We start from the raw sequence: 20,077 nt of genomic DNA, 5'->3' as shown, positions 1-20,077 counted from the left end.
TTTTCTAGTACACCGTAAATAAATATTCAAATGTATTCCTTTTTTCTGCCTTTCTCGTTTTTCTATTTTACAGTTAACATGTATGATAGAATATTTAAAATTTTTTAATATTGCTCTTTTGCATTTGCTTCATTTCTATAGAATTGTTCCAAAAAATAATTTCTACACGAAGAAAATTTTACAGTACAAATTACATAAAAAATACATTACCTTTTGGAACATTTATTTTAAAGCTGGAATATAACGACATTAAAATATTTATTATTATAAAAATTGTAAATTATGCATTTTTGTATGTTTTATTTGTCAAAAATTATGCACATGTTTTGTATATATAAAATATTTGACTAATTACACAATATAAATATTACACAACATATAATTTTTCTGATATGTATGTTCCGCAACTAAAAAAGTTATATTATAAATTTTCCTATAATATTTTCTACGTTTGAATCGTTTTAAGTAACAATGTACATTATTTACATTTATTTGGTCTGTATTTAGTAAAAGTTATAATTGAAAGGCAGCAACAATTAAAACAATCACAACTAACTAATACTTATATATATTCAGATTGAGAGATCCAGCTAATTAAATTTATACACAAATTGGCTACTCAATTATTTCTATTATTTCTAATATGCTTCTAAAACCTCTCTAATGTTTAAATAATTTTTATTAACTTTGATTAATTAAAACTTATTGACTTTATGGATTTTTATTTCAGCTTAAAAATTATTATAGCATTAATCTTTATCGAGAATTCATTAAAAAAGCATATCATGTATCGCGTAGAAAAATATAGCGTAGCCTAGTTTCTGACTTTCTTTAGCCAGTCTTAAAGTTACAAAATATTTGAGAGATAACAAAGTTAAGAAAGTTAAGAATCGTGTACGTTCAAAGAAATTCTACATTTAAATTTGGATTTTATTTCAATTTCTAAACTTTCTCGTAGTTCGTGTTGTGTATGATTTTTATTACCAAACTTAACCAAAATTAACACTTTCAGTTAATAAATTAAAGTTCAATTCGGGGAAGGTATAATTCGCTCGTGTAACTCCTGGTACACATTATAGAAGATAGTAACCGATACTTCGCCCTGGAAATTCTGGAGGCTTGATATATGTTTGTGCCGATATTCAGGAGCGTGCTAGATACGAGGAAAGTTCCGTTCGACAGAAAGCTTGAATTATTGGGAACGCGTGAACGAATTCCTACTCGGGGAAACTATACTGCCGCCATAAGACAGACGGCTTAAGCGTCGTAATTACAATTACGGAAGTTTGAAAACGATTATTTATCCAAACAGATCACCTTTCGCGCAAAGTGACGGCAAGTGACAAAGTGACTTGAGAATTTCGTTCGTTACTAGTCGAGTCACTTTCTGACAATGAGTCGGAAGAAAAGCTACTAACCTCCTTTTCATTACAACCTTTTTATTGAGCCTCTTCTACACGCGCACGCGATACTGTTATTATTATATCTTCCTCGCTACGATCTCACGCAACATTCCCCGATATAATCATAATTTAACATAATTTATTTCTACGATAACTGTAGTATCTCAAGATCATGTAGCACGCAACACTTTTTTAAACCTTAATTATTCATGCCCCGCTTGATTAAAATTTATTTATTTTTTATAAACATGTATGAACATGTATATCACACACACACACACACACACACACACACACACACACACACACACACACACATACGATATATAAAAGTAATTTTATTAATTTACTAATTTATAACTTTTAAAGACAAATGGATGAATATTCTCTGCGCAAATTTCGAATTATAATCGAATCTCATTGTCAGTGCGATTTAAAAATTATATTATATCTAGCTTTTATGTCGTATAAAGGGTATACAAAAGCAATTACATATTAATATTATTATTTTATCTGCAATAAACTTAACGAAAATTCCCTTGGGTTCGTGATACGGGAAATACAAAGTAATCGCTATCGGCGTACCAGTTGATTATATTGCGCGTATTTTTAACGTGAGTGCGGTCACTGTACCATATCGTAACATCAGTTTAATGAAGTCCTGAACACTTTTTTCTCCCAGCCGCATGAGTATTCTATTTTTCTTTTAGCCGGCTAAGCTCGTTTCTCTTTGGCCATACTCGCGGGAAAGAGTAAACACGCGAACCTCGCTTTCAGAGAGATACAAACATTCGAAGCACGATTTTTCATCAATCAACCACCGGCTGAGTAATGGAGTAAACGTGCGATCAGACGTTGATATAATTTCATAATAGTAAAACGATTATTTTCTTTTGAGCTGTATTTTTTTTATTGCGTATATAAAATTTACGTTATTACGATTAATTAATAAAATACCGTGGACACAAATATTAAACAGTTATGTTTTTAGAATAATTTTTTTACTGTTTTTTTTTTTCAAAACAACAGAAACTTTGATTTATATAACATCTGAAATTTTTTACCTTTTTCGCTATATAAATGAAATCGTCATATCTGTACCATAAATAAAAAAATCGACTTTGCCGGGTTATTTTAATACACATGTGTGTGTATATGTATAAATTACTAACTCAAATTACAAAAGTTAAAACGGATGAACCATCTCGAAAGAATAAATAAATATATTATTTTCTGTCAAAGTTAAAAATTCAAAAAATTTAGAAATTTTCAAAAAACATTTTGAGAAGACTATATATGTCAAAGTTTGAGTACATATATTTTTTTTTATTTCATTTTTATAAGTATTTATATTCAAGATTTTGCTTTATAAATTTTAATTCATTATAGTATAAAGCAATATTACTGCGCAATTATTATGTACACCGACAGGTAATAATTTTTATTATAATTTTATAACAAAGGCCCATACACTGTATAAAGCTTGTGAAAGATTGTGAAAAATTAAAAAACATTTATTAATATGTACAAGCAAATGCAATTTCAGTTTCTTTCACTCTGTATATATATTTATATATATAAAGAAAGGAAATAAAATTTCATATTTAATTTTAATTTTAAAACGTCAATATCTTTCGTGTTTGAAATCCCGTCAGAGTATTTCATTATTTCATAAAAATCGAAACATGTAATAACTACATGCATATAATTTCGCAATTAACCTACTAATAAAGTGTAATATGCACTTTATTTGAGCAGATTATATTCAGCGAATCGTACAAAGCATCATCCACGTGTGCTCCATCAAAGCTGCATCTTCGGTTAAGTGCATCAATCGATACGAGAGAAATTCGAATATCGTATCGAAGCACTCTTCCATCAATATTGAATCAAATATCATTTCAATATTTATCGCGCGTTCAGATATTTCAAGAACAAAATTATATTATTGTAAATCACAACACAATTGTTTCTTTTACATCATACTTGATAATATTCCTCTCGTATATCACTTTTAGATTATATCGTTTAATGATTTATATATTGGACGTTTTTATAGAATAGCTTTTGATATTTTTACCTTTTTATTAATATATATCATATAAAATAAAAATATAAAACAAAGAGATATTTATTCTTATAAAAAAGAAATATTAGAACTTTTATTACGAGAATGACATATTAAATGTGAATAATTAAAACTCTTTTTAAAACATACTGAATATAGTTTAATGTAAAGTTATATCTAAGATATTTCAATTTTAAATATATTTACGATAAATAGAAATTTTTAATTCAATTTCAATTTATTAGTATCAAATAACTTTCCTTCTACTTTTAATTAAAAGATACATCAAATATATGTAATTTCTCGGATTAAGGACAGCTTTTCGCTCGTATTTCATCTTCAATTTTGGTATGCGTCCATTATATCTGGCCGTGACATTCGTATTCCGATGCACATTCAAGAGATCAATGCACCATCGCATTGCAAAGCACCAAAATCTTACCACACGTGTTGACAATGGATTGTATTGGGAGAACAATGGTACACCTCCAAAACATTCCTCGAAATCCAATTGTGCATCTACCATCGCTTATCTATTAAAGACAGATTTTAATCGTTACATTATTTCTTGAAAATAAATCTATATAATATCTATATAATAAAGTTGTTGCATACAAAAAACGATTTATTTTAAAAAAACTTATATTTTATATCTTATAAAGTAAAGTTTATAGCTAATCGTGCGATTATCAAAATTTTGAAATATAATAATTCTATTATAAAATTATGATTTAATTCTCAAGTATGAAAATAGTGAAAGTCATATAATTTATGGGATCTGTTTTAAATGCCTCTATATTTAAAATAAACTTTATAAATATCAGAATGTTCTAGTTTATTTATATCTAAAATATTATGTAATATGTATTGACATTGTGCATATACCAATTCGCTGTACTCCATCAGACAATATCTCCGTAACAAATAATAGAAATTCTCATATCAAGATCATTACATATATTACATATCAATAAAAAATAAACATGAGATAAAAAAAACATGCAAAAATAACGTAACTTTGTAGAAAAGATAATGAATGTCGCTACAATCTTATAAAATTTAATCTCTTTTTTTTTTCTCTCCAAGAAAATTCTCAAGCGACTGCATTTTATTATCTACGTTACAAAAAGAAATTTTACGTTTCTAGTACATATGATCTTTATAAAGCAAAATGCTTAAATGCAACAACGAGATTGTAGATACAATATGGCGCAAAATGAAGATCTAATGAGATAAAAACGTCATGAAAAATTTCATAAAGCACATTCTAGAAAAATACGAAAAAGTATGAAATTCTTCTTAAACTTCTTAAGCGTCGTTCTCCGGTTTAACTTTAGAGAAAAATGTCTTATTACTTACACTAGAATAATGGCAAAATATGAAAAATGATAGTAGCCGAAGATAATATATTTCAAAGTAATGCTTCTTGATGATAAAGATTGATGAGTATATATTTGCTCAAGGCTTGCTCACTCTTCTTTGGGAATTTAATAACTGTGTGTATTTATTCCGGCAGTAAAATACTAACACAAATAATAAAGCCTTTCCTTTGCTTTATAAAGTAAAGAAAGAATATTTATAAAATATAATTAACTGTATATCTTTTTAACTTTTTATTGAATAATTTCTCTTATTTGTCCTATATTCCTAGTAAAATGTTTTTTAATATTTTAATTTTAATTTTTTTAATATCTTAATTTTAAGACAAATTTTAATATGAATACAATTTAATAATTACAGTTTAATAACAAAATACGAGTTTTAATATATGTAAATTTAATACAATTTTTAATAAGAATTAAAATATTAAAAAATATTTTTAAATCTAGAGTTATTAATTTGGTGAATGTTTACAGTACGAACACCTCACGGATGACCTTGACCTTAACATATGTTGTAGGATTAAGGATGCTGATCAATGTTTACTTTGTTTTAATTGACGGTCTCTTACAACTCTTGAGATATTTACCAAAAGCCTTTCCATTCTCTATGTGTATACGTATTTAACTAATTACTCACGGATCATTTTCATTTTTATTTCATATGGTGGGAGAGTTACATTTTTTAGTAATACACATTTTGAATTTTGTGACGTTCTTTTTTGGTTCTTCAGAGATACGCGATTTTGAAATATTAAAAAAATTATATTTTTAGAAAAAGATATTTATTCTCAATTACCTCAATCTTGATATACATATATTTTCAAGATATTTATTATAAAGTAAACGCAGGGAAGTCCCTTGAAGGATGGAGCCCTTCGAAAGGAATAACCCATCTCTAATTTTAAATTAAAATAAAAAATAGATTGATTTCCTTTTAAGATAGGTTTATTCTCTTCGAGATGGGGATGTATGCAGAGGGATAAAACCCTTCCTCGCTCACTCCCTTGTTTGTTAACTCTCATAGGGAAGGATTTTGTCTTTCATCGGCGGTTTAAGGTATCTGTTAATGTAAATATTTATCATTAATTCTTTAATTTAGAATTTTTATATTTTTTTTTTGTTTAATCAAATAATCCCTAAAGAGAATTTTTATATTTTAATTCTTACAAACTTTAATTATTAATGCCTAAAGAGCTACGTATTAACTTAAAACTGTGAAAGTTTACAATTTCAGAGATTTTTTACTTTTTAATTGACAATAAAAAAGTATCATATTTACAGTTAAATATTACTTTTAATCTAATTTTAATTTAATTTAATAGTTCGAATAATAATGCATTATAAGTTGTTTCAGAAACTTCGATAACAGTAATTTACTTTCGCTTTATTTAATTTTACATAGAACTATATTGCACGTGAATAACACATTTACTTTTCAAGCGAATAAATGCATGTTTGTGCAGTGGATGATCAGGAAAGGGAAACATCGTCTCTGATATTACATTATTAACGAAACGACATATCTCGTTGAAAACTCATTCTGATGATATAATCATGAAATGTACATTACGCAATGTATTAAATAGAACTATATTTGTATCTAAACAACAAAATAACCAATAAAAAGGTGAAAAAAAGCAAGTTAATAATTATAATATATCTATGTGACAAATGTATATATTTTTTGTTTAGCAAGAACATTATATATAAAAATAAATATATTATAAATTAGCTCGTTTCGTTAAAACTATATAAATATACTCTGCGGGAAGTCTATACAAACAATAAACTTGATGGTGGAATATTTTGTGCATTGTACCGGTGTTAATAATAATGTAAACATATAAGATGTGTGTTACTTGGTTCGACATAATTGACAAACATTTAATTTCTGAACTAATAATAATAATAATAATAAAGATTTATTTTACATATCAATATTATGAATAATTGACAAATATATCATTTAAAAATTTTTATTTTTAATGAATGAATTTAAGCCGATTAATACGGGAAGATATTTTGTGAATAACAAAAAAAAGGAATGAGTAATGAAAAGAGGATGATGTATAGATATGTATAAAATGTAAAAAGACGAAGGCTTGTGACAGTTAATTAATTTAAGTTAGACATTACATATGTAAGTTTTTACTTTTTTAAAGGGACTGAAAAGACACAAGTCAGTGTTGAAACGTCCTACATTTATATAAAATTAATTGATAAAATATGTGTCACTTTCATACTAAAAACATTTCACCACCAAGTTTAATATGTAGACCTTCTCTCTCTCTCTCTCTCTCTCTCCGCGCAGAATATTTATTTAATATAATTACATATAACATTTGCTTCTTTATCATGAGATTATTTTCTTAAGAGTCTGATATAACGCTAAATAATATTGAAATAGTACCGTGTATCATATAATAATTTTACAATAATTATTACATAATATGTATTTCGAGTTATATAACGCAGAGCTGAAAAAATTTTTGGCGTTATTAATATTAACAATATTCTTAATATTTAAAATGTACACACTGAAAATAACGGTTAAAATATGTCAAGTTGTTACGTGACGAGATAGAAACGACAAGATCTCATACAGAATTAAATAAATGCAAATAAACTCCCGGAAATTTCAGTACGGATTATGTATGACTCCAGCGAGAAACTCTGACAATCCCTTGATGTACAGTAAAATCAGACATAATCAATCATTAAAGAGATGGCAGTCTGTTAACTTATAGTAGGAATGAATGTATCATAGATGAAAGCACATTTTCCCAAGCGACAGAAGTATAATAAAAGGCATTCTCCAACTCGGAAACTAACGAGTTGGTGTGCTTTCCTGCATTTCCCGACGGATAAAAAGGTATTTCTTCTTGAATTAAACATATAAATATTATATTGTATTATGATGCTTATATATTATATACTAGAGTTAAACACCTATTACATTACATTCTTTGTAAAAAATATTTTCGTTCCATATAGCTATCGATAAATATGTATTCTGTGCACAACACATTCTGTACACGATCGTATTTCCCCTTAAACGTTATACATTATGTATAGCCACGTTCGCTTCCAAAATAAAGCTTAAAGAATGAATATCGATTACATAGCTAAGGGTGGTTGTAAACAGAAATAACTTCCTATTAACAGCCTGCAGTCCTTACCGTAAACACTAAGACGTTTGATATAATTTCCATTCTCATTTGAGCGTAATTATTGGAGTTTCCACGATTTCACGGAGTCAGCCTCCGATTTAGCTACAGAATATTGTTAGATCTATGAGATGTTGCCGCGAATACCGCAAATATGATGGAAATCAGAAATTAGTAACTCGATCAACAGCATGTATTCGTTCTTGCAGTATCGTTCCGCGTTAAATATGCCTAATCCACGTTTGGAAGTTCATAATTCCTGTTATAATCGACAATTTATAGTATGTTGTAAAATAAAACTCTACAATTCATGACTTTTATTTATACAAAAAATTATATGATTTTAAGGAACAGAAAATATGATTTTTTTACAAATTTGGCTTACACAGGATTTATCAAAAATATGGAAATTTTTTAATATTTTTAAACGCATTTTTAAAAGAAATGTTAGGATTTTAAGTGGTGTATTACATAACAATATTAGTATGATCTTTAATAGCGTTGTCAAAGTCACGTAAAAATCATCTTGAAGTTTTAAATAAACTCCATTTTTTATTACATATTCTTGTAGCTTATCTCAAGAGCTTTTCGAAACTATAATAAAGTATTTTCTCATTAAGTACTTGTCATGAGTTATGAGGCTTGAAAGTTATAATACCTTGACATCAGCATTATCCAAGGTGTACTATGCGGTTGCCCAATCGAATTTACGTCTCTTACGTGTTTATGTGTGCGTATGTGTGTGTGTAAATGTGGCTGCACGTGCGTGCGCGTTTATGTGTGTGTGTGTGTGTGTGTGTGCACGTATTGCGCACATTACAATTATTGCTTTAAAGAACAAGAATTAGAACAATATTCAAATTGCCATCTCTCTACAGTTTGATAATATGCCAAACAAAAAATGTCGATTATAAAAACTTAAAATTGCATTTCTAGTTGAACTATGACTTTTGACATCTTTGAAAATTCAAAGTGATTTTTGACAACTTCGAATCTTCCAACTTGTCAAAAGTAATAGCTCTAATTTCTAAATTTATACACCCACGTGTGCGCGCATGCACACTTAAGCACCCACACATGCAAGAAATATAAATTAGATTCGGCAATTACCGCGTGGTACACTTTGGTTAATGCTGACGTTGACGAGATCGTAACTTTCAAGCCTCATAAGTCGACAAGTATTTAATGAGAAATTATTTTATTATAGTATTTTAAAAAATTCTCCGCAGGTAAGCTTTAACAAGAGTATGTAATAAAAATGGGGCCCCTATTTAAAAATTTCAAAGTGATCTTTACATGACATACACTTACGTGGCTTATTTGACAACGCTATTACAGTTCATACTAATTGTTATGTAACGTGCCACTTAAAACCCTACAACTTCTGTGTAAAACATTTTTTTCAAAAATGCGTATTTTTTTTAAATATTAGGTGGTTTTCACACTTTACACATTTATCTATTTGATGGTAATACGTAATTGATATATTTTCGCTGGCTCACTTATTAAGCAATTTGTGAAATGGCCATAACTGTGACATCAATTTGAAAGCACACGTGAACATTCAATGTGTGCAGAACTAATGAGACCACCGCTTTGATAAAGTTACCGCTTTTGATTCAAACGTCCGTATTTATCCATGAAAATGGAGCACGGTTGAAAACGTCAAAAGGATAAGCTGAAAGATAAAAGTTAAGCGAACCGGAGATGTTTTTCAAGGGAAAGAGTTGGTCAAAGTTTTTTTTATTGCAGTGCGACTGAGTAATGTGAGAAATTTAGACTTATCTACGACTGTGATTTTACGTGTGTTTCTACAAAATGAACGAACTCTACTGTATAATTAACTCTGGAAAAGCAATAGGTTAAATATACAATAACTGTGAAGAGAAGTAACTGCATTTAAACGAATGTGGAAAGTACGTGGGTGCGAATTACGTGGGAATATGTGTGTGGGTTATCATAAAGTGCAAACTAACTAGCAATAAAAATATATCGAAATTGAAATTTAAAAAAGATAGCCTAAAATAATGAAAGATACATATAATAGCTACTTATTAACTATATACATATTATAACACTGAATGCATATTCTTCTATCATTGTGTATATTTTCATATTAATTTCAAAATTACAGAATCAGTAATTATATAACAAATTATATTATTTAAATTAAAAAAATATATATGTAACTTGGAATATTTAAAAATATATTATAATTACGATGTAGGCTAATTTAAAATATTAAAATTTATATAGATATATCAGAAAATCTATGATACTATGATATATTTCTAGTGTCATTACGAAAATCAAAGTCCGCAGAATTAATTGCGTCCAATTAATCAAATCAAATTAAATGCTGTATTCTGCTAATCAAACTGCGAAATGTATATATCACTCATTTCACTCATATCGTAACCACATACTTCGCAAATTGTAACAGATTTCACCATGATGAAACGAATAAATTTTAAATGACAAATTGAAATACAGAGGCAGAAAAATGTTCGTGATAATTCATTTGTATTTTATTAATGTATTTCGCCAATTGTAATTACAGCTGTAATTGCAAAAAATATATGCAAATTTTAATTGACCATATTTCAACGAAGTTCCAATATAACAAGTACTCAGCATATTTTGGATAATCGCTAGACAAGACAAATTACGCTTGCAATAAGCTAACAATAAATAAACTATCCGTATTACAAATTACCTACTCAGATAACTCAAGAAAAACAAAAAGCTATTAAATTTTTATTTCTTTTTTGTTTGAAGTTAAAAATTCTAATTTTAAAATATCCTTCTATATAAAATGTCATATCCTTTTATATGAAATTATCATTCTCTCTCGATTCAAATGTTATTCTAAATTTATATAATCTAAATATATAGCCATTGATCAATCTCTTTTTTTGTGCGCTGCTAATTGCGTCTACTCAAATTTCTTTCAAACTTGTATTTTCAACTGCGATTTCTGTGATTAAACATCTTGATAATATTTGACTTTCTAGGTATAGATAATATTGACTTTGATAATTAGCAGTCGAGCTGCAACCCGAGATGCATTAACCTGAGAAGCATTGCGCAACGACGAGAAACCGCGACGTCGATGACAATGCTAGGCTCAAAACAACGGCAGTGAAAGATGGTGGACAAGGAAGAATTGAATATAACTAAGGCTAAGGCCCCACCACCGTTGAATCTCAACGAGGCGATCGAAGACGAAGTACTGAACCAAAAGACTGCTAGAAGTGAGTAAAATACAAGTCCACCCCATACAGAATGTGCTACGAAGCATACAAGATTAAAGGTTATCTCGGCGATCCCTCTTCCCTAAATAAAATGTATATATGTGAGAAATGTAGAGAGAAAGAAAGAGAGAGGAGACCGAAATATGCAAGATCTAGGATAAGTCCGAGAGAGATAGTCCGGAGGGTGAAATGAACCAATTGTTTATTTATCGAGCCGCTAGAATGTACCGGCGGCAATTTTGTCTAGCAATAACAGACGTGAGTGTTAGGCATTATTATTATAATATTAATATTGTGGATTTTTTTTGCTAGAATTATTTAGTTAATACCCTATAATACGAATAATACGCGAATCGAATAAGTCAAAATTTTTTTCATTATTTAGATTATTATGGTAATATACACGTTATTTAATCAAAGTTTTAAACGAGCGTCCACCATGCGATGAAAATAATGTCAATCAATCATTATAGTGAGTCGTAGTGGTAATCCCGATAAGGGCATAAAGCAGTTTGGTCCATATCTCTCCCTGACATTTGAATGATGGAACAGATCGAAACGAGAGAAATGTACTATTTTTTGTATATGAATAAAAAGTTACTTTTTCGACAAATCGTTAATAATTTTATATAAGAATAATAAATGTCTATATATGGGAGTAATGTTGTTTCCGTATATTCAATACTGAGAAAATACACTGTCCACATAAAATATATGGAAAAATTATTCTTTTGATTTTTTTCAATAAAATATTTCTACTAATGTTAAAATTTGTTGCAAATTTTTTGTAATATTTAGTTCTGTCAGCTAAAATGTATTTACAAAACACCTAAAGTACACTAAAACGAGCATTACATTTTTATCACTAATGTTTTATGCAAGCCCATCTCTCATACGTAATTCATCTAATCTAGTGATACAAGATAGATCGATCACTTGAATATGTTTTCGTTTATTATTAATAAATTTATTTATGTATCTTTCACATTTTAGATTCTTTTTAATAAGTAATTAATAACCTTTATATTTAGTTTATTGTATTATAACTGCCAATTTTTCCCTCTCATTTTCAAATCAAATTAATCTTTTTTTTTTCTATATAATAATTTCTGATGATTTATTATGCACTATCAATATCTCTCTCTCTCTCTCTCTCTCTCTCTATCTCTCTCTCTCTCTCTCTCTCAATAAAGTAAAACTTTATTACAAAAACAATAGCAATAATATTGTAGAAAAGTTTTAATTACTTTCTTTTATTTTACGTATATAAACAAAATAAAAATAATTTCTTAAGAATAATTGCCATACCTGCATGTAATAATATATTTTTCACAGTGCTTGATACCTTTATAAAAAAAACAAAAGAAAGAAATAATTATGTGCATTTTTGCAATTAAAATGTCTTGCATGTGTATGTGTTTACCTGTTTTTCCTATTACAAAAAATACTTTTGTACCGTGCAGTCACTATCAACATGTAAATACGAAAAAATATTCAATTTATACCAAACGTTTACGAAACCAATTAATTAATAACACACTATGTTTTCATATTTCAATCTAACTTTTCTTTCTTCTTTCTGCCTCGATTCTCCATGCGATCGATACCTGTGCAACTCGAAATTATAAAAAACGGTGTGCAGTGGTAACGACAGCACGTGTGCGCTACAATGTGACTGTCAAAAGTTAAAATGAAAAGTCTGTAACGAATTAATTAAATCCATACTTTTTCGCATTTTTCGTTTAAAGTTCTGCTTCAATAATTTCGCAATAAAGTAATCGAGAAACTAATCTACACATTTAATATACGCCCACGTTACATTAAAAAAGACTGATATAATCTTACATATTTTAAAGGTATATTAAAAGTATATTTTAAAATATATTATATACAGGGAAATTGAAAAATTAATTTATATATATTCCTGCTACAAGAGAGAAAAGTAATTGGCTACATTTTAATGAAAAAGTTTAAAGTAAAAATATTTTTTTAAAACATATATTTTTATTTAGAAGAATAATTTAATGACTTCGTAAAATAAACAATTTTATAAGCAATTGTTTAAAAAATAAAGACTATTATTAGATACATTTTATTATTAAATGTAAATTATTTATATCTTCTTTTCATCATCAGTCCTTAAGAATGATCTTCTTCTACACGAGGCTGTGATAAAAAACGAAGCGGACACCGTTCGTAAAGTACTTAAGGAGACTGTTGACGTAGATTCCAGAAATAATGTAAGTTAGGTCCTAACTAGAAATGTTTTAAAGATAAAAATAAATACTTTTTTCATTTAATTTGATATGTACTTTATATTGAGAAAAAAAATTTAATTAAAGATTATATTAAAATTAATAAACACTTTTTAAACATTCATTACACATCAAGATCATCTTTTTAGTATGGTCGCGCTCCGATTCATTGGGCAGCGTCTAGAGGAAATACGGAAATTATTGAAATGTTGATGCAAGCCAAATGCGATATCGAAGCGAGAGATAAGGTATGACATATTTTTTAAATTAGATTAGAAACTAATTAAATGATTGCAAACTAAGTTAACGAGGAAAACTAACATAATCATTGATTCTTTAAAGATTTCGAATAAAATTTCAACAGTAAATGAAAAGTTAATGTAAAAATAGTAATTGATAAATGAACATTTTATTTACATGTTTTTTTTAAAACGAGACTTCTTTCGGAATTTAATCTAGACAACTGCTGACTTGATGAAATTCCTCATCGAACATTAATTTCCGAGCTGTTCATTTCTCTTTCAAGTATGGAATGCGCCCTTTACATATGGCTGCTCAGCACGGGCATCGAGACGCAGTGAAGATGTTGATCAATGCTGGAGCAAACGTGTCCGCGGTTAATAAGGTACATTAATTATCCTTTAACAATAAGTTTCATCAAATATATCATGTCAAAGCAAATATTTGCTACTCCTTGAGAAAATAACGTTTGTAAATGTCACGAAATCTATTAAGCATCCGCAAAACTTGCGTAAAGAATATTATGTAATACATAATTATCACGTAAAAAAAACTTCATTTAGGGAAGAACGCAAAAGTTTTGTCCAACGGAAATTTGCGAAACATGTTGCACAGGATTCAATCGTGCGTTTAATTGAAGTTTATTGATCACGGATACGATAGAAAAAAAAATATTAAAACTGAAATCTCTCACGAAGGTTGTAAAAAAAAAGTAAATACGTCGTCGGGAAACCGCGACGAAATTGAAATCAATAGTGTCAATATTGACATTGATATCAGTCCTAAATAATAACGTGCACTTTCTCTCCGGTACTTTTGATCAGCAACTGGCCTATCGAATCGTTCACGGAATGAGAAAGTAAGACACGTGAATTACAAAGAAAAAAAAAGCACGCGAAACGAGAAAAGGTGACACGGTAAAGTTCTTTTATTAATTAAAATTACGCGAGAGAAACATATTACGCCCGGCCTTATAATGAAAAAGCCGCGAGCTTTCTTTTTCACGACATTATCTCTTCGTAGCGAGAGCTACGTAAACAAAAGATCTTTTTTTCTGCTTTAGAAACAATACACCCTGTTAATGTGCGGTGCTCGAGGCAGCAACGTAAACGTGGTCGAATATCTCGCGGAAGCTGTGGAATCATTAAACGGCGAGGCTACCGACTCGACCGGTGCGACAGCACTTCACCATGCAGCCATTTCCGGACATCCTGCAGTGATAAAAGCACTCGCTAATATTCCACGGATCGTACTCGACGCCACGGACAAGGTAAGCGCAAACATTTTTTTAATATGTTATTTCAATATGTTGTTTCAATCATTATTATAAAAAAATTGTCAGTACGTTTGCGGAAAAAGAGTACGTGTTTTCCGTCTCTCAATATTATTTTAACATCATTTTCAAACAAAAGAACTCAATCATCTTCAGTTTCTGTAACTGATTGTGAGACAAGAAGCTTTCAAAAATTTGATTGCCAGAAAAAGATATAAAAATAGAAAAAAAAAAAAAAAAAACGTACGTTTCATGCACAGAGGAAATATGGATTTGAGATGTCAAAGGAGAAATCACGACTGCTTCGAGTTAGTTCTCTATTGTCGATAAAATATAATCTATAAAATGTTCTTTGTGTGTGTGTATCGCGTTTATTATTTTTTTATCCTTTAAATTAAATTTAATCGCGTAAGCACACTAACAGTAAAACCAATACTTCCCGTAATCCGTGTCATATCTTATACAAGTTATTAGACCAGCGAACAAATAATACACAGCAAACCGGCTTATCTTGTCTCGATGTTACTTATTAGTGTATATGCAACTCGTGTATGCCGAAATACATACGCTAATATGCTTCTCTCACAATACGGGCGTGCTTTGCTCCCAGATTCTCGAACTTGGCGGCGGTGCAATGTGATATTCCACATCCGGAAATCTGATTCCCGCATTTCTCCCTGATTCGCTGCTTCGAGGAATATTCATCCATCCGTTCGTCCATTAGCATATTAGTTGCCCAAATTCCACTTTGAGGAAGTATCATCATATAACAACATTGATAATCGAAAACCGACCATTTCTTCATAAACTTCACTTCGGGAAATTCACTTGAATGATTGCACGTAATTGTACACAGTTTAGCTTTCATAAATTATTAATCACTTATCTCTCAGAAAAATATTTGCATACCGACACGAAATATGCATAATTTTATGCATCTCATTTTTCAGACGGGAGTTAAACTGTATAATTGCTTGCAACAATATTTTGGAACATATATAGTATACTGCGACATATTTCAAACTTTAGTTTTTGTAAGAGAAATGTAAATTTGAAGAAGAATGTATATGCATTATGTAAATCCTTAAATTTATGTGAATTTGATGCTTTAATGATTATAAATACATTGTTGTTACACAAGTAAAAGGAAAGACAATGGGCTTGTCTAATTTAGCATAAATTAAGATTTATATTTTCGAATTTTAGTAACAATATAATAATATAATATGTCTGGTAGCTAACATATCATAAAGTGCACTTCCTAAAAGAAAGAAAGACATTTCCTTATCTAAAATCAGTTATCACTTGACAATCCAATTTCTACAATAAATCTCTCTCTCTCTCTCTCTCTCTCGCTCCCCTTCCGCCATCTCCAATCGATGCATTATCTGGTATCTTTTATTCACCGTAACAACGATATATAAGCATCTATCCATAATCCGAGATCAGATGTGTAATATGGACACTCTTTCTGGAACATTTCAAACTGCTCCTTCAATAAATATGTACACATTCTTGCAAACGCATTCTTTCCTAAAAAATGAATTTGATCGCAAGCTTTTTGCTTTATCATAAATATAATGTAACAAATATGCAGTTTTGTAATAAAATTTTGCAAAAAGCAAGATATTAAAAGAATTATCTATATTAAGAATTTCAAATACCAATGTAAATTAAATAAATTAAAGGTTCTAAATATTACTAATTGTAAGTAAGACAAATACAAAAACAATTAGGCAATAAAGAGCCGACGCGAATGTATTACTTCGAATATATTTCGAATAATAATCATTTCAAAATATGTAATTATATGTATATTTAATTTAAGTTAAGTTTTAAGTAAAGATCTCTTTTGGAGATTATTTAATCTTTTACTGAATCTGTGAAAATTTCACTGATTAAAGGAGTGATATTTCATTGAAAATCAGTAAGTATTTTATTCATCTTTAGTGAAACACTTACACATTGCTCCTCCAACTTTTATTGATTATGACAATAAGATTTCATTGAAAAAAATCAACCGCTATCGCTGATCCTTCTCAAATAAGATTTTATCGTATACAGTATCATACTCTTATAATCTTAATTAAAACCATTACTTATAAATAATAATATATTGATTTCATTTAAGAAATTAGAGAAATAGAAAATTTTTTTGTTAAATGTAAATTACAATCATGAATAAATGTAGCTATTATAATACTCCGTTATATACGAATAAAATCTAACGTACGCATGGACAAATAGTCGGAAACCAGATTACGTCTTGTTGGTAGAGATGAATCTCCCTTCATATCGTATTTATATAAATATTTTTCTCCAATATGAAGATTAACAACATTGGATTTTAACAGATTCTTTTTGCTTCCCATTGTATGGATTACATGATATTATCGGAATATTAAATTTTAATCGCAACATTCGCATTTCACGTATCACATATATTATACACTGTAATGTGCGAAACAGCGAAAACGCATCAACAATCGTCCGAGAATAATGAATGCCACGGCTACGGAGCATTGTGGTATCGATCGCGCGGGGTGAATAAAGACAGAAAAGGGGGAATTTATAATTTATCGACAGGAACAATCGACCATGTCTCTTTCTCTCTCTCTCTCCTCTCTCCTCTCTCCCCTTCTCCTATACACACATACAGATACACACACACACACACATTCTGTCTACCGTACCTTTAAAGATGATAAGAGGAACCGCTCGAATTTTCGCATGTGCAATCGTATATATATATGCTCATAGTAGTGATGTCGGTTCGATTTCCAGAAAACCGATCTTTTTCTTTTCAAAAGTCAAGTATTTTAAATCGATTTTTTTCTATTCGATTTTTGTGCGAATTGATCCTTTCAATAGAGAGCCGATTTTCAATCGGTCAAAAAATGTTTAGTTATTAATGACTACGTCTTGTCACGCGATAATTTTTATCCACTTTTTGATAACTGAGTTAACTGTCAATGAAGACTTTTAAAAAAGATTTACAGTAAATAAAAAAGGAAAAAGTTTATTCTTTCTACCTAGTTGAATATACATAACATATAAAAAGCTTAAGGCTGCAACTTTGATGAAAAAAGTAAAAAGAAAATTGACTGTACGTGAGCTTCTAAATTATTGTGATGAAAAATCTCAGTGCTGTTTTTATCCTTAAATCACCTATCAAAAATTTTCATTCTTTTTAAAACTCCATATGAATTGAATCATTCTTGTATGGCTAATTATTTAAATATATTTACAAAATAAAAGAAACACATTTACTCGTTACATGTGACTTTTTTTTACCTATTTTTATGAAATTAATTCTTTTAGTTCGATTTTTTTTTTAATAAATCGATTCTACTCTTCCAATTCAATATCGATTAAAAAATCGATTTTTTTCTAAAATCATCCATTACAGGTAACTAGGTAGGTAAGGAAATAAATAAGGAGGAGGTAAGTAGGTTATAAAAAGCATCTTTCCTTTTCTCAATTTAGATTCTGAAAAGTGAGTCTCTCTCGCTCTTCCTCTCTCTGTGTGCGTCTCCGATGTCAGCTGCTAACGTGTATGCTTCCTTTTCCCTACCGGAAGGATAAATGAAATCCCCCAAGGAAGGAGCCCCCGACTCAAGTCGAAACTCGACTGCAAACTCGAGCACACACATTTTACAGGAGAGCCTTTGTAAACAAACTCTAAGCCCTCCACATCTCTTTCCGCCGGATACTCTTGCCCTTTCATTCAATTTATTCTCTTTCATTCAATCTTTCTCGATTTTCTTCGAGCATGGATAACGTGCGGGGAATTTTAATTTCATTGAGATATCCGTGTCATTTTTACATTCAGAATGGCTTGCCCGTGCGTGTCAGATAATCATTCTTGGGCACAATCCGTTCCTTCTATCTTTTATAAAAATATCACTTGATGTTGATTACGGAAAATCATACAATCCATTAGAATAATGAATGTTTGACAAATATACACATATGACATATATACATATGTACACTTTAGAAAAAAAGATAATATCGCGTATCATTATTTTCTAACAATACAAGTAATGACCAAATCTCTCAAGAATTTTAAAATATCTATTAAGCAAGTTTAATGTAATAATTTTAAAGTCAAATTTTAAAAGTCAGATTAAAAGATATTTAAGTAACACATTCATCCCCAATATGAAACTATAATAATCAATGTAAAAGCTATAATAATTATTGTAATAACGAATATAAGCTCTCTTGTATATGTAATAAACATATTATTTAAATTTTACATGGCTTCCATTTTCGCTAAATAAATATTCTACAATGCCGTAGCAAGAGAAGTTAAAATAACATGGTTTTTGCTGTCTCATCCAGTGTAAAACGTAAAAACGTAATGTAGAAATCTTATGCTTTCTACATCACACAAATATTATAATCAGTATTTTCGAATTAAAATTATATGTAATTGTTATTTTTAGAAAAAATATTCTTTATTTAGCTCCAAAAATAACTGATACGTGTCACTGCTAGAACATGAAAGTGACATATATGGAAAGATAATGACATAAACATATTTTTTATAATAAATGCATAAAAGTGTATCATGTTTTCAAGGTTCATCGAATCTGGCAATAAATTTGAATTCACTTTCAGAAAGGGCAAACCTCGATGCATTATGCCTGTGCTGAGGAGCATTTGGAAGCGATCGAAGTTCTTATAGGATTAGGCGTCAATGTAGACGCCCAGGATAACGATGGAAATACCCCACTTCACGTAGCCACCAAAACAAGGCATACCGGGATAGCACAATTATTATTAAAAGCTGGAGCGAATACCGAGCTAACCGATGCGGTAAATTGAATAATCGAGCAACGTTACGTTCATTTGACAAAGAAAAAGATATAATTCACTGAGTGAACAAGATAAGACGTAGCAAAATAAGATATTTATATCAATTAAATTTCGATATTAAATTCACATATATGTAAGAATATCTATCGTAAAATATTTAAATTTTTATTTATTGTAAAAAAAAAAGCTTTTTTTGTTAAATTGGATGGAT

The 20,077-nt window shown here is 29.2% G+C and overlaps 2 protein-coding genes across 6 annotated transcripts in view; one reads left to right on the top strand and one right to left on the bottom strand.

Moving 5' to 3' along the window:
* Nucleotides 1-20,077, top strand: part of LOC140668235 (uncharacterized) — a 29,325-nt gene that overhangs the window by 2,964 nt on the left and 6,284 nt on the right. For 3 of the 5 annotated variants that reach the window (XM_072897103.1, XM_072897073.1, XM_072897112.1), the window contains exons 2-7: nucleotides 11,035-11,274; nucleotides 13,411-13,514; nucleotides 13,679-13,777; nucleotides 14,056-14,154; nucleotides 14,833-15,039; nucleotides 19,669-19,866. In XM_072897103.1, coding sequence (XP_072753204.1) covers nucleotides 11,169-11,274; nucleotides 13,411-13,514; nucleotides 13,679-13,777; nucleotides 14,056-14,154; nucleotides 14,833-15,039; nucleotides 19,669-19,866 — 813 coding nt within the window. In that variant the 5' untranslated portion in view covers nucleotides 11,035-11,168. The remainder of the gene's footprint in view (nucleotides 1-11,034; nucleotides 11,275-13,410; nucleotides 13,515-13,678; nucleotides 13,778-14,055; nucleotides 14,155-14,832; nucleotides 15,040-19,668; nucleotides 19,867-20,077) is intronic. The other 2 variants (XM_072897093.1, XM_072897083.1) reach the window with 2 other exon arrangements.
* Hrb27c (Heterogeneous nuclear ribonucleoprotein at 27C) overlaps nucleotides 3,786-20,077 on the bottom strand; it is a 64,090-nt gene continuing 47,798 nt past the window's right edge. Inside the window, exon 8 of the mRNA XM_072897145.1 lies at nucleotides 3,786-4,004. Coding sequence (XP_072753246.1) covers nucleotides 3,991-4,004 — 14 coding nt within the window. The 3' untranslated portion in view covers nucleotides 3,786-3,990. The remainder of the gene's footprint in view (nucleotides 4,005-20,077) is intronic.

This window comes from Anoplolepis gracilipes, chromosome 1, assembly GCF_047496725.1.
Source record: "Anoplolepis gracilipes chromosome 1, ASM4749672v1, whole genome shotgun sequence".
Taxonomy (NCBI): domain Eukaryota; kingdom Metazoa; phylum Arthropoda; class Insecta; order Hymenoptera; family Formicidae; genus Anoplolepis; species Anoplolepis gracilipes.
This window is presented reverse-complemented; position numbering and strand designations above follow the sequence as displayed.